This window comes from Scyliorhinus canicula, chromosome 15 (genome assembly GCF_902713615.1).
Source record: "Scyliorhinus canicula chromosome 15, sScyCan1.1, whole genome shotgun sequence".
NCBI classification, from domain to species: Eukaryota; Metazoa; Chordata; class Chondrichthyes; order Carcharhiniformes; family Scyliorhinidae; genus Scyliorhinus; species Scyliorhinus canicula.
The window spans coordinates 32196247-32209489 of record NC_052160.1 but is presented as its reverse complement, the minus strand read 5'-3'; the positions used below and the strand labels follow the sequence as shown (position 1 = coordinate 32209489).

General features: G+C 45.1%; 1 protein-coding gene across 6 annotated transcripts in view; it reads right to left on the bottom strand.

Moving 5' to 3' along the window:
• The window catches only part of rgs11 (regulator of G protein signaling 11), a 161050-nt gene that overhangs the window by 101332 nt on the left and 46475 nt on the right, over positions 1-13243 (bottom strand). For all 6 annotated transcript variants that reach the window (XM_038820414.1, XM_038820416.1, XM_038820413.1 and 3 more), the window contains exons 4-5: positions 8396-8502; positions 1868-1919 (exon numbers count right to left, since the gene is read on the bottom strand). In XM_038820414.1, the coding sequence (XP_038676342.1) occupies positions 1868-1919; positions 8396-8502 (159 nt within the window). The remainder of the gene's footprint in view (positions 1-1867; positions 1920-8395; positions 8503-13243) is intronic.

Sequence of the window (13243 nt, the reverse complement as noted above, 5' to 3'; positions counted from 1 at the left end):
GAATTACTCCAATCTTTATTTGCATCACAAGTAGGCTTACATTAACACTACAATAAAGTTACTATGAAAATCCCTAGTCGCCACACTCTGGCGCCTGTTCGGATACACAGGGATGATTCAGAATGGCAAAAGCTGGAGTGAGCTCCCAGAAGCCTCAACATCGCCTGGCACTGCCAGTCCTGGAGGCCTACCATTGTCTGGATCACGCAGGTGAAGCCCCCAGCCCTGGTCTTCAGGGACTGAGCCATGCTTTGGAGTTTTCCCGTGATGGATCTGACCTCTTGTCCCAGGCTTTCCAGTGCAGATGCCACCTTTGCAGTGTTGGCCTCGATGCTATGCATCACTGGCAACATCTCCTGCAACAGAAGGCTGTGGGATTCCTCCATGCAGCCTTGCAGTTGCCTGAGTGTCGCTGACACCCTCTCCTGGTATTCCCGGCTCTACCTTTGCATCTCCAACAGCTGAGGGACAAACGTATCCAGAGGTACGGGACATGGCTGGGGCATAGCCGAGTCCTGAGATCCAGCAGACCGCTGACTATCAGACCCCTGGGACATTCCTGACTCCATCTGATGTGCATCATCGACTATCATAAGATAGTCACCCAGAGGCCTGCCTGCTAAGGTTGCCCATCAAGATGTGTATTGCTGCACTGGTGATGGTGCGGGTGATAGTCGCGATGCATCTTCGGTGACCTCCTCTGACCTTTCCTCCGAGGTCGTGTCGAGGGTAGGCGGTGGGACATTGCTGGTGGGTGGGTCTGGCTGATCGGGTGATGTGCCTGCAAAGAAAGGAAGATGGTATTAATACATGACCAGTTCAAGTGTTTGGAGTACACAGAACTCACTTGAGTTTGGTCATCTCGATGACGGTGCAGTGGCTCCTCATTTTTCTCTCACAGGCCAACTTCACTCGTGTCACAGGCCCATTCCTGTTCCTCCCCAGTGAGCTCCATGGCTCTCTCCTTGGAAGGAGTCAGGAATCTCAGCTCAGGCATCCCACCGCATATCTTCTCTCACTCGCTGCAGTTGTGGGCATGCTTCTCCTGCAGGAATACAAATGGGGATGATGTGAGCTGGCTGTTTGACAGGTCAGATGTCAATGATGCCTGGCATGTGTGGGCACTGTGCGTAAGCAGGGAGGGGTTGAAATGAGGAGTTGCAGGGCATGTGTGTATTCTTCACGAGTTCTGGGGCTCTGCAAGGAAAGTGGACAGAGGAGACCGGGAGCACTTACCCTAGCTGAACAAAGTAGGCTGTTCATCTTCTTGCAGCATTGCACCGCCGTTGTCTTGTGCAGGGTGCTGATCAGAGTTGTGACCATCTCCCAGCTGGGATTTGTCACCATGCGAGAGAGGGTCTCTTGCCAGCTTGAGGGTGTACTGAGTCCCGTCTCTCCTCCACGACGTATAGCAAACGGATGATCCGAGAATTGACAAGTTGGTTTCCTCACTGCCATCCTCCCGGATTCAATGAGAGCAAGTGCTGTGGAAACTTTTAAATGCAGTGGCCCCTTCATTGAAGAGCTAAGCCGACCACCGGGGAGGTTGAATATGATGCTTCGCACCTCAGGTGTGGCATTTTTCACGTCGGGAAAAAAAATTTGTAGTACCTAAATGTGGTCCGATCGCACTGCCAGAGCTGATGGGAATCACACCGATTTCCCTGCCGAAAATTACACGTTGTCATTTTTTCGGTAAATTCCACCCTCAGATCTCAACCAGTGCTACCCATTTCTCCATTTCCCCTTGTCCCTTGTTCTTTTTGTTGAAAGCATATTTAAAAATTGTAACAACTAAAAATGTAACCTTTAAATAGTTAAAAAATTAGTTCTATTACATGTAGTTAAAAATTGAATGCACACTTACCATAATCAAGCTCTCTCGCGGGCCATTTATATGAAGTCCAGAAGTAAGGGGTCTACAGAGATGGAAAGGGATTATTTAGAATGACATTTGCAGTAATTTCATGTGGTTTAAAACTGTTGGGTGTTTTCAGGTTCAGTTACTCTATGCTTCCTCCCAAATTACAATTTTGCTTGATAGTGTCTGTGCCAGGATTCAAGCATCTTTGGCATTTAATCGTATGTTTAGTGGTGCAGTACCTGAAAATCTTAACATGGGTTACTGTGTTTATCCTAAATATAGTTTGAAAAATAAACAAATTCAGATTCAGTTTGAGTTTGAATTATATATGCAACGGGTTATCTTACATCTGCCGCGACAGTGGTCAGGGTACAAGTCAATATGCAAAGGTTTTCTATTGCACTATTATCTCTTAATTAATGCATAAATGGTTTAGATGTAGAAATGTAAATCAAAGTAATCAAATTAGAAAAAATACTGCACCTCTGGAGACATCATCGAAGCACTATTTTCTTCCTTTACCTCAGATCATTTTTCAGGATTGTTGAAAAAAGACAAGTGTTGTTGCAACACTGATTTGAATTTAAACAAACTTGGAGGTTAACTGTCAGTTATCAGTTAACTGATGCGTTCTCCATGGCAACACCTTGACCAACCAGAGCCCACTTGCCAACCAATCAGCACTCTATTCTCATGCAGCGTAAATTTTTGTTCCCGTTACAATTTGATATTCTTGAGAATTGACCTGGTGAGTGCACAACGACAAGTTTTGACATGTGTCTTTTTTCAGCCAAACTCAATTTCAGTACTACCAAACGACTCGATCATATTTCAGTTGGACCATGTCCCAGTTACTAAAATATTTATTAGATTCCTTGCAGGCAGTAAACCATATTTCCAACTAATAGCTAGCTCACCCACCCATATCACGAGTATGGAATAAATCCACTGTCATTGTAATAATATAAATGAAAAAATACATTTTAGTGCGTTATTACAACACAATGTGAGATATTGTGCATATAAAAGGATGACTGGAGCACAGAATGCAATTTAATATTCTGTTCCATTACAATATAAAGTTGGTGGCAGACACAACTCATTTAATGTTTCTGGTTCATAAAATAGACACTAACCATGCAATCATGATAAACATCAAAACTGCACCATTTTGCCAACAGTTGTGGGCCTCGAACACCTTAACCAATATGGCCAAAATCTTCCACCCTCATTCGTGGCTGGGATTTTCCAGTGCTACTGACAGTGAATGGAGTTAGGCCAAATTTTCCATTCTCGCTCGCAAGTGGTCCTGTCACAGGCGAGACCTGAGAATCCTTGCCCATATCTCAGTTAAATCTAGAGCTCGAGATTGATACAGTTGAAGGTGGTGCGCCGGGTGCACTTAACTAGGGCTAGGATGAGTCGGTTGTTTGAGGGGGTGGAAGATAAGTGTGGGCGCTGTGGGAGGGGACTGGAAAATCAGGTGCTTGTCCTGAGCTGGTGAGAATTTGGGTTTGCTTCTTCAGAACCACGTCGGCGATTCTACAGATGGAATTGGAGCCCGGTTCTGGTGGCAATATTTGGGCTGTCAGACCTGCCGGAGCTGCAGACGGGTGCGGGGGAGTGGATGTCTTACTCTTCGCCTGTAGGCGGTGCTGTTGGGGTGGAGGTCAGCTTCTCCACCCAATGCCTCGGTATGGCTGGCATATCTTTTGGAGTTTGTGCATCTTGACAAAATTAAGTATACGTTAAGGGGCGCAATTGAGGACTTTATAAAAGATGGCGGGCGTCCTTTCATTCTGTTTTTTAAAGAGCTAATCACCGTCAACTGTTCGGGGGGGGGTTGCGTTTTTGTTTGACGGCGTGTTTTGTTTCATTTTATAGTTCTGTATTCATTAAAAAATGTTCAATAAAACTATATATTTTTTAAATCTATAGCTCGAGATGGGACATTAGATCTGATAAACAGAGCTGTGCTACAGTACACTTCCTGATGAGGAACACACACACGTGAGCTTTCCTTCAACTGATTATAGTCCACTGATCTTCAACAAAATTGAGCCAGGGAAATTACAGCTAAATCTTTGGGTACACTACAGATTGATGCTTTTTTTGCAACTCCACCTGATATTGCCACAGTCTGATGTAACACTTTCTTAACTAGTGAAATACAAAACAATTGTTTTAATTGAATCATTTTGTTTTGGAATGGTATTATCCTTAGGGAGCACCACCATTCACGGACTGCAGTCGGAGCTGCTGCTAATTTTGCGCTGTTGCTATTCCTCAGAGAAGTGCTTTTTCGTGCAAAGGCAGACTAGTGCTAATTCCAAAATAACACAAATAAACAAGCTTCCGTGATGACTTGGTGGATAAACACAATGGGCAGCATGGTACTGAGCCAGATGGATGAAGGAGATTCTGCTAAAACCATCGCTTTTAGTAGTAGTACAGTTAGTACACATTAGTCATAGAGAGTCAAAGATTCATAGAGGAGGAGGTGGGGGGTACTCCAAAGGAAGCCACATCCATCCAGGGTGTTCAGGTTAATAACTCTCCCACCTGAACCCCAGCAAGGAACAATGCACCAACATTTTTGCTCAAGACACTCTGTCTTCATGGAAACCCGTCACCTCCTGCTGCCACAGCTGAAACATCAGAGTAGGGTGAGGGTGCACTGCCAGTGGCTATGACAGGAAGCATGGCTATGATTTTTTTCCTATAACTTGGCTCCTTCCAGGTTGGAGCAGGCAATATTTGCAACATCTCCTGGTTTGCAATCTGGGTTCACCTGAGGGCCTCTGCAAAGACAAAGGAATACATTCCATGTTCTCCTGTCAGAGAGAAGTAGAAGGAGTGAGCACACAATTTCATGAGGATTTCGGGCTTCCCCATGGCTCAGGGTGTCATTGACTGCATGCAGGCCCCTTTGTGGGTTCCGCATGTCAACTCAAAGATGTACTTCAAACAAAAGGGATTCTACTATCCCAATGTTCAGTTGGGATGTGACCAGAGGTAATGAATCATGTGGACCAATGACCGGTAGCCTGGCAGCAGTTATGCGGCCTAGCTTCTGCAACAGTCTGCTGTGTCATCTGCATTCAAACCACCTCAGCACACCAGAGAGTGGCTACTGGGTGGCAAGGGCTATCCACTGTATTCACATGGGCAGCATACATGCAATGAAAGGCACGCTGTTACACAAAATTTGGTAGCGCAAACCACTGGGGTCCTGGAACAACATTTCCGCTGACTGGACAAAGCTTGAAGAACCTTGCAGTACTTGGCAGAATGCGTCCCAAGATCTTCCATGGTCTGCTGCATGTTGTACAGCACTGCAATCATGAGGACACGGCCCTTGGCACCAGCTATATGGATAAGCTAGGGTGGAGGAGTTGGAGGGGAAAGAGAATGAAGAAAAGGAATGGGGGTGGCAACCAGCACAGCCCCTGTCTGCCTTGGCTGTCCATCACTGACTCATACAATTATGATACCAGGAAACACAACCTCAGGTCCCCATTCATCAAGAGTTCTGCAACTTACCTGCCCTGTTACTGACCATCGCAACATCTGCTTGGCCACAATGCTAAAATGAAAATCACCACAAAATAAAAATTCCATGCCAAATTTATAAATTAAATCAAAGGGTGCAGAGGAGATTTACCAGGATGTTGCCTGGTCTGGAAAGTTTTAGCTGAGTGGAGAGGCTGAGTAGACTTGGACTGTTTTCATTAGAACAACAGAGGTTGAGGGGTGACCTGATAGAGCTCTATAAGATTATGAGAGGCATGGATAGAGTGGATTGGCAGGCACCTTTTCCCAGGGTGGAGGGGTCAGTCACCAAGGGGCATAGCTTTAAGGTCCATGGGGCAAAGTTTAGGGGAGATGTGCGAGGTAGGTTTTTTACACAGAGGGTGGCGAGTGCCTGGAACGCTTTGCTAGGAGAGGTTGTGGAAGCAGATACATTAACGGCGTTCAAAGACATCTTGACAAATACATGGATAAGATGGCTACAGGGGGATACGGCACTAACAAGTGCTTATGGTTTTGGCCAAGAGTGGTATCATTGCTTGGTACAGACGGAGGGACAAACGGCCTGTTCCTGAAATGTATTGTTCTTTGTTCTTTGTTCATTCCATATTGGATACACATGTTAATGAATCACCCTTTGTCCATTTCCTTAGTGCTTGGCTTCCGTGTACCTTTGCCTTTCTTAGTGCTCCTTTCCCATGTTATTCCAATGGCCACAACATGATTGTTGGAAGGCTGTTGATTTAATCAATTTTTAATTAATCTTTATCAGTATCACAAGTACTCTTACATTAACGCTGCAATGAAGTTACTGTGAAAATTCCCTAGTCGCCACATTCCAGCACCTGTTTGGGAAGACAGAGGGAGAATTCAGAATGTCCAAATTCATCTAACAAGTCTTTCGCGACTTGTGGGAGGAAACCGGAGCACTGTAGGAAACCCATGCAGACAAAGGGAGAATGTGCAGACTCCGCACAGACAGTGACCCAGCCGGGAATCCAACCTGGGTCCCTGGCACTGTAAAGCAACTGTGCTAACCATGTGCTACCGTACCACCCATTTTCAGTGGCATAAACCTTGGAGGATAATGTTCAGTAGGTTTGGCCCTATAAGATTCTGCTTTGGACTACACTATCACGACATGAGTGGCATCAGTCTAGACCAACTGATATTGTACATCTGAAAGGAGCAAGGCACAAGGGTAGGGTTGTGATGAGTGAAGAAGGAGAAAGGTAAGAGTTTCACGCTTGCACTGTCTGTAGCTGGTAAATCAGAAGAGGTTTTAAGATTGGGGAAAGTGGGATGTGAGATGGAGGATTAGGTATAGATTAGGAATGAGGGCATTATCATCTTCTACGATTTCAGGTCTTACTCTAGCGACAGTCTCAGCAATGGCTGTTCCAGTGGCTGCTCCCCCAATGAGTCTGATCCCCCCGCCCCCCCTACCAAGATGGCATCCGCGGCCATGACGCCGAGCTCCCGCCGGGTAAAACCATACGGGAACCACGCCGGCGGAACTGAGCCGGTCGACTGCGTAGAATCGCCATGGAGCCTCTTTCAATGGCCCCCGACTGGCGCCGCGTTGACCACGCACGCGCGCTTGACTGGCGCCGATTCTCCGGTCGCCGGAGAACCCGATCACGGGCATTTTCCGAGCCCCCCTGCCAATCGCGATTTCGGCACGGAGGCTCGGAGAAACCCGTCCCTGGACCCCCAACCACTCAACGTGCTGAGTGCTGGGGTACACGCAGTTATACGCAAATTAGCAGCTTGCCTGACCCCCGCTCCCTCCCCACAGAACATTTGCTTCAATATGCCAGAGGTGAGATGTATAGACCAGCATCTGGCTGTATGCTGAAGCATAGCCTCCTCGCAGCTGGTGGCAGACAACACCACAGGAACCAAGGAAGTAGGTTTTGGTCTGTGGGGTGGGTAATAGACTTTTATAAGCAGCTCTCTTTACCTGCCGTGTTCTTCAAAGGCAAAGCTTGTTCTCATTGATGAAGCAGTTGCTACTCGTTCACTTTCTCCAGCTGTTCCTCCACTCAAAGCAATGATTCAGAAATAGCTCACGTGATAAGCCATGTTAATCAGGGTAAGTGTAAAAAAAAAAGAAGAAAGCAGTCTCTAGCAGGACTGCCTTGGAAATCCATTACTCACAACAGCACACAAATCTAATGAGCTGTGTGCCTGCAGCTCGAGTGCCCCTTTAAATGTAGCTTCCAGTCACATCAGTCAGTTTGCAAAGCCAATCCCACAGGGTTTTATTTAGTAGGACATCTATCCCATGGATTGTTGCCATTTTTTTGGACATGGGCCAACTAGGCAATCGATAAGTTATGAACTTTTGGAGCATTGAAAGTTCACACGGCCCCAAACATCATCCAGAGAAACAAGGTTTATATTTGATGTATTTTAATTATCTGCATATTGTTATAAGATGCCCACCAAATTGGCACATGAACTGTATACCCCCGTCACTTCCGGTATGAAAATACAGAAGCAGCATCGTCAAACAGGCTGATTTGGGGACAATTTCCCACCCAAGTGAGGCTAAGGAGTGTGCGTAACTCACGTGTCCCATCTCCATTTTCACCCTGCTGCTGCTGAATCACAGAATCATAGAATTCACAGTGCAGAAGGAGTCCATTCGGCCCATCGAATCTGCACCGCCCTTTGCAAAGAGCACCCTACTTAAGCTTTTGTTTATAACCTAAAATGGAACAATATGCAACTGAGAAGTAACCCCTGAATATTAAAAGGAGTTGCATTTGTCGGTACTTGATTGAACAATCTGTAAATATTTCCATCTGTGGAGATCGCTGAAATGCGGGACTTTACAAGATGACAGATTAAAGCTGCAGTATTCCAGACGAATCCTATCATTGTACAATAAAGGATTTAACAAATCAGAAACGTACGTTCTCAGACGTTCATTATCCAACAGGTAAAGATAATGGCACAATTAAAAGTAAATTTATTAGCTTCACATGGTCTTACCTGAAATCGATAAGGAGAATCATCTGCCCGGAGTACAAAGTTCTTTCGATCCTTCAATGGGTAAATGTAGCCATATTTTACTATTAAGTCACCAAGATGAAGGGACTCTGCAGTAGAGAGATGGCATTACAGGTCATTGGTAATAGAAACAGTAAGCCTTGATGTTATTCATTACAATATTGCCATACAACCATTGTGCATTGGTATCAAACTCCACTGGCTGTGATTTAAGCAGAAGCAAGGATTTGATTATTTGATATGAATTTTACTCAATCAAGTTGAAGACATGAGCCTGAAGTGTAAGTTATCAGCAAATACCAGTCGAAGCAAAACAATACTGAGGTCAATTTTAATTTTGCCTGTGTTTTGGATCGTCGAGCTGGTGAAACACGTAGAAGGGATTGCTTTGCCCTGGATGGTGTTGAACTTGATGAGTGTTGTTGGAGATGTCACTCATCCAGGCAATGGAGAGTATTCCATCATGCTCCTGACATGTGCCTTGCAGTTGGCAGACAACTTCGCCATAAGAATTTCCAGTCTCTGATCTGCTCTTGTAGCCAGCGTATTTATATGGCTGATGCAGGTCAATGTCTGGTCAAGGGAACCCCAGGATATTGATAGAGGGGGAATTCAGCAATGCCCAGATCTTGTATGGCATGGATGTTACATGCCACTTATCAGGCTCAGGATTAGAAGCTTCCTGCATGTTGATGCATGAGGCAGACAAAGCATGAGGCTTATGGCTGTTTCTATAGCTACTTTTTCCTGGAACAGGTCACCAATCTGTCGCCAGAGCAGAGACTGTAAGCTTAAGGGTGTCACTCTGCATCAAGCATGGCTTACCAGCTGACTCCATCACTTTTACCACAATAGGCATATTGGAAGGATTTACAGGTTGATAATCAGCTTGTTTTGCCACATTATGAATGCGCTTTCCATGGTCATCACGTCCAGATGTTCGGGCTCAGAGACAGGGCCATTACACTCCAAGACTCCCTACACTTACCAGTCCAAGCCTAAATACTGCCCATGTTTGCTGCATATGAACACAGGGTTCTTCAATGTCCAAGGAGTTGCAACCGGTGCAGAACATTGTGCAATTATCAGCAAACATCCCCTCTGATACTATAATGGAGAGAAGGTCGTTGATGAAACAACTGAAGATGATTGAGATTGGGTCTAGGACCCTGCCCTGAGGAACTACTGAAATGATGTCCAATGACTGAGATGATTGGTCTACAAAAACCACAACCAGCTTTCTTTGTGCTCGTTTGACTCCAACCAGTGAAGGGTTTTCCCCTGATCCCTATTGGTTTCAGTTTTGCTAAGGCTCCTTGATATCTCACTTGGTCAAAAGCTGTCTTTATGTCCAAGGCACTAGCTGTCACCTCTCTTCTTGAGTTCAGCTCCTTTTGTTCAAGTTTGAACTAAGGCTGCAATGAGATCAGGAGCAGAGTGACCCTGACGGAACTCAAACTGAGTGTCAGTGATCAGGTTATTGCTGAATCAGTGCTGCTTCATAGCACTTTCGACGAGAGCTTCAATCACTTTGCTGATGATTGAGAGGAGATTGATGGGGCAGTAATTAATTGGGTTGGATTTGCCCTGACTTTAATGGACTGGACATACCTGAGCAATCTTGTCAGGTAGAAACCAATGTTGATTCTGTACTGGAACAGCGTGGCTAGGTGTGTGACTCATTCTGGGCCTCAGTTCTGTTGCCAGATTGTTGTCAAGCCCCATAGCCATTACAATACCCTGTGCCTTCAGCCATTTCATGATATCACATGGAATGAATAGAATTGGCTGAAGACTGGCAGCTGTGATGCTGGAGACCCTGGAGGAGACCAAGATGGATCATCCATTCAGCACTTGTGGCTGAAGATGCAAATGCTTCATCCATGAGCTAGAATGAAGTTTTCAAGATGTATGTACTGGAAAATTAATCACTTCTGTAAACTATAAAGGAGCCAGTTGTTGCAATCAAATATCTTCCAATTAATATAGAAATCTCAAATGTGCAGTAATAAAAAAAAATAAACATCAATTATGGCTCAGTAATTTCCGCTCCCTTTAGGGTAGGAAGTTATATATATTTAGATTGATTAAATGTCCTTTTTTACCACACTCCACCCCACTGGAACATTTTAATCAGTTTCCGTCAGATCCAGTGTGAAATATTGCTCAAACCTCCCTGCACTTGATAGCCTTGTCTGCTGCCAGGGTCTGTGCCAGGAATGGTAGAAATGATTCATCTGCAATGTTTCCACGCTTTATATCAATGTAGTTCTTCCTCACAACTGCCTGACATACACTGGACAGTTAAAGTTCATGAAGTCAAAACGGCAGCTCCATTTTTCTGCCGTTGAACAACTATATAGATGAAACCTACTGAAATGGTGGATTCTTTATTTTGCACCGTATAGATCGTGTAACAGCATTGTGAAGAAAAATTTTGGGGAGCATTTTTAAATTGGCACGCAGAGCCTTATGATAATACAAAACTTCTCAAATTAGATTGAGCATCTTGGGTAAATGAGCTACAAGAGTCACCTGAGCTCCAACACTGTTGTTCGTTTGTGAGGGACCAAGCCTGCCTGTCTGATTATTATTTCCTCACAGAAACAGAGCTATTAATTAAAGTGCGGCTCAATGTTCATTATTGGAACTCAAGGGATGACTGTTTCTCCAAAACATGGTAGTTCACAAGGCTCATCAGCTACAAGACGGAATGATGATGAAATGACTCACCTTTTCCTTCCTTAATCATTGAGGAAATTAGGTGGTTGGCAGACACACTTCCCATTTTATTCAGATATTTTTCTCTTCTGCTCCCAAATAGGAGCTGAAAATGGCCGCACCCAGAGAAAATGTCAGTGCTAATCCATGTTTCCAATTCACATCCTGGATAGCACTGCATCAAAACTTTCTCCCTACCATTCTGGTGGCTACATTAGACAAAAGCAGCAGTGTGGAGTACAGGGAGATTGTGTCCTGTGACTCAACACAGAAATTTCTTGTAACTCATTGGCACAGTGGTTAGCACTGCTGCCTCAAAGTGCAAGGGACCCGGGTTTGATCCCAGCCTTGGGAGACCATCTGTCTGGAGTCCGCACATTCTCCCAGTGTCTGCGTGGCTTTCCTCCAGGTTCTCTCATAATTCAAAGATATGCAGGTTAGGTGAGGACAGGGCAGGGGAGTGGGGCTAGGGAGGATGTGTTTTCAGAGGATTTCTACAGACCTGATGGGCCGAATGGCTTCCTTCTGCACTGTAGGGATTCTATGGATTCTGATTAACAGACACAGATGCAACCACTGGCCCCATGGAGTTCTTGTAGTTCCCTTGAACACCCATTTAGCCTTAATGAAAAGGCAAGTATTATAAAAGAAGGCCTTTGATCTGAATTTCCCTTGGGTTTTGGGACCCTGACATCGGGATCATGTGCAGGTCCTGACCCCAATGGTGTTCAATTCTCCCTGCCTGAACAACCTTTCTGGAGGTGGCCGCTTAACGTGCCATTTCCGTGAACCCCTTCCAGTTAAAGACAGAGAATGGGCTGTGCAGGACCTTGTCTGACCTAGAGGGTATGATATTTTTCCCCGTTTACACAAGTTCAGGTCACTAATATATATCATCAAAAAGAGAAGTATCTTTTGAAGCTTGCACTAGATAATTTTGATATGAGCAGGGACTGTACCTTTCAATCCAGAGGTTTTAATTTTGTTGGCCTGCATATCATGCGATACTTTGTCAAATGCCTTATGGAAGTCCATATACATTACTTAAACTGCATGACCCTCTTCAATTCTTTCCATTAGACAATCAGTTATCACTATCAATTTAGCCAAACACAGTTGGCCTTGTAACAATTCTATGCTGACTTGCATTCATTAGCCCATAATTTTCCAAGCGTCAATAATTTTTTTACCCAAGGTTATTGGCTCTAAAAATCTCCCTCCCATTGACATAAGGCCGACTGGCCTGTAATTCATAGAATCATAGAAACCCAACAGTGCAGAAGGAAGCCATTCGGCCCATCGAGTCTCTACGTCTGAAGAGCACCCTACATAGGCGCAATCCCCAGCCTAATTTGTATAACACCACCTTACCGTTGGACACTTAGGGGCAATTTAGGGTGGCCAATCCACCTGCACATCTTTGGACTGTGGGACGAAACCAGAGAACCCGGAGGAAACCCATGCAGACATGGGGAGAACGTGCAAACTCCACTGAGACAGTCACCAAAGGTTGGAATAGAACCCGGGTTCCTGGCATTGTGAGGCAGCAGTGTTAACCACTGGGCCACCGTGCTGTCCATCAATCCCTCTCCCTTTTTCAGAGGAGTGCAGCATTTGAAATCCTCTGGTCAGTTGGAATCCTCCTCGTCTGCTGAAATCCTTCTTGTCTGCTGAAATCCTCCTCGTGTACGAAAAGCATATCGGAAGATTGTGGACATGAGCATCCTGAATTTCAATTCGTAAAGCAGTGATTATTATCGTGAGAAGTTTTGGGCCCTGTATCTAAGGAAGGATGTGCTGGCCTTGGAAAGGGTCCAGAGGAGGTTCACAAGCATGATCCCTGGAATGAAGAGCTTGTTGTATGAGAAACGGTTGAGGACTCTGAGTTGGAGTTTAGAAGGATGAGAGGGGATCTTATTGAAACTTACAGGATACTGCGAGGCCTGGATAGAGTGGACATGGAGAGGATGTTTCCACTTGTAGGAAAAACTAAAACCAGAGGACACCATCTCAGACTAAATGCACAATCCTTTAAAACAGAGATGAGGAGGAATTTCTTCAGCTGGAGGGTGGTGAATCTGTGGAACTCTTTACCGCAGATGGCTGTGG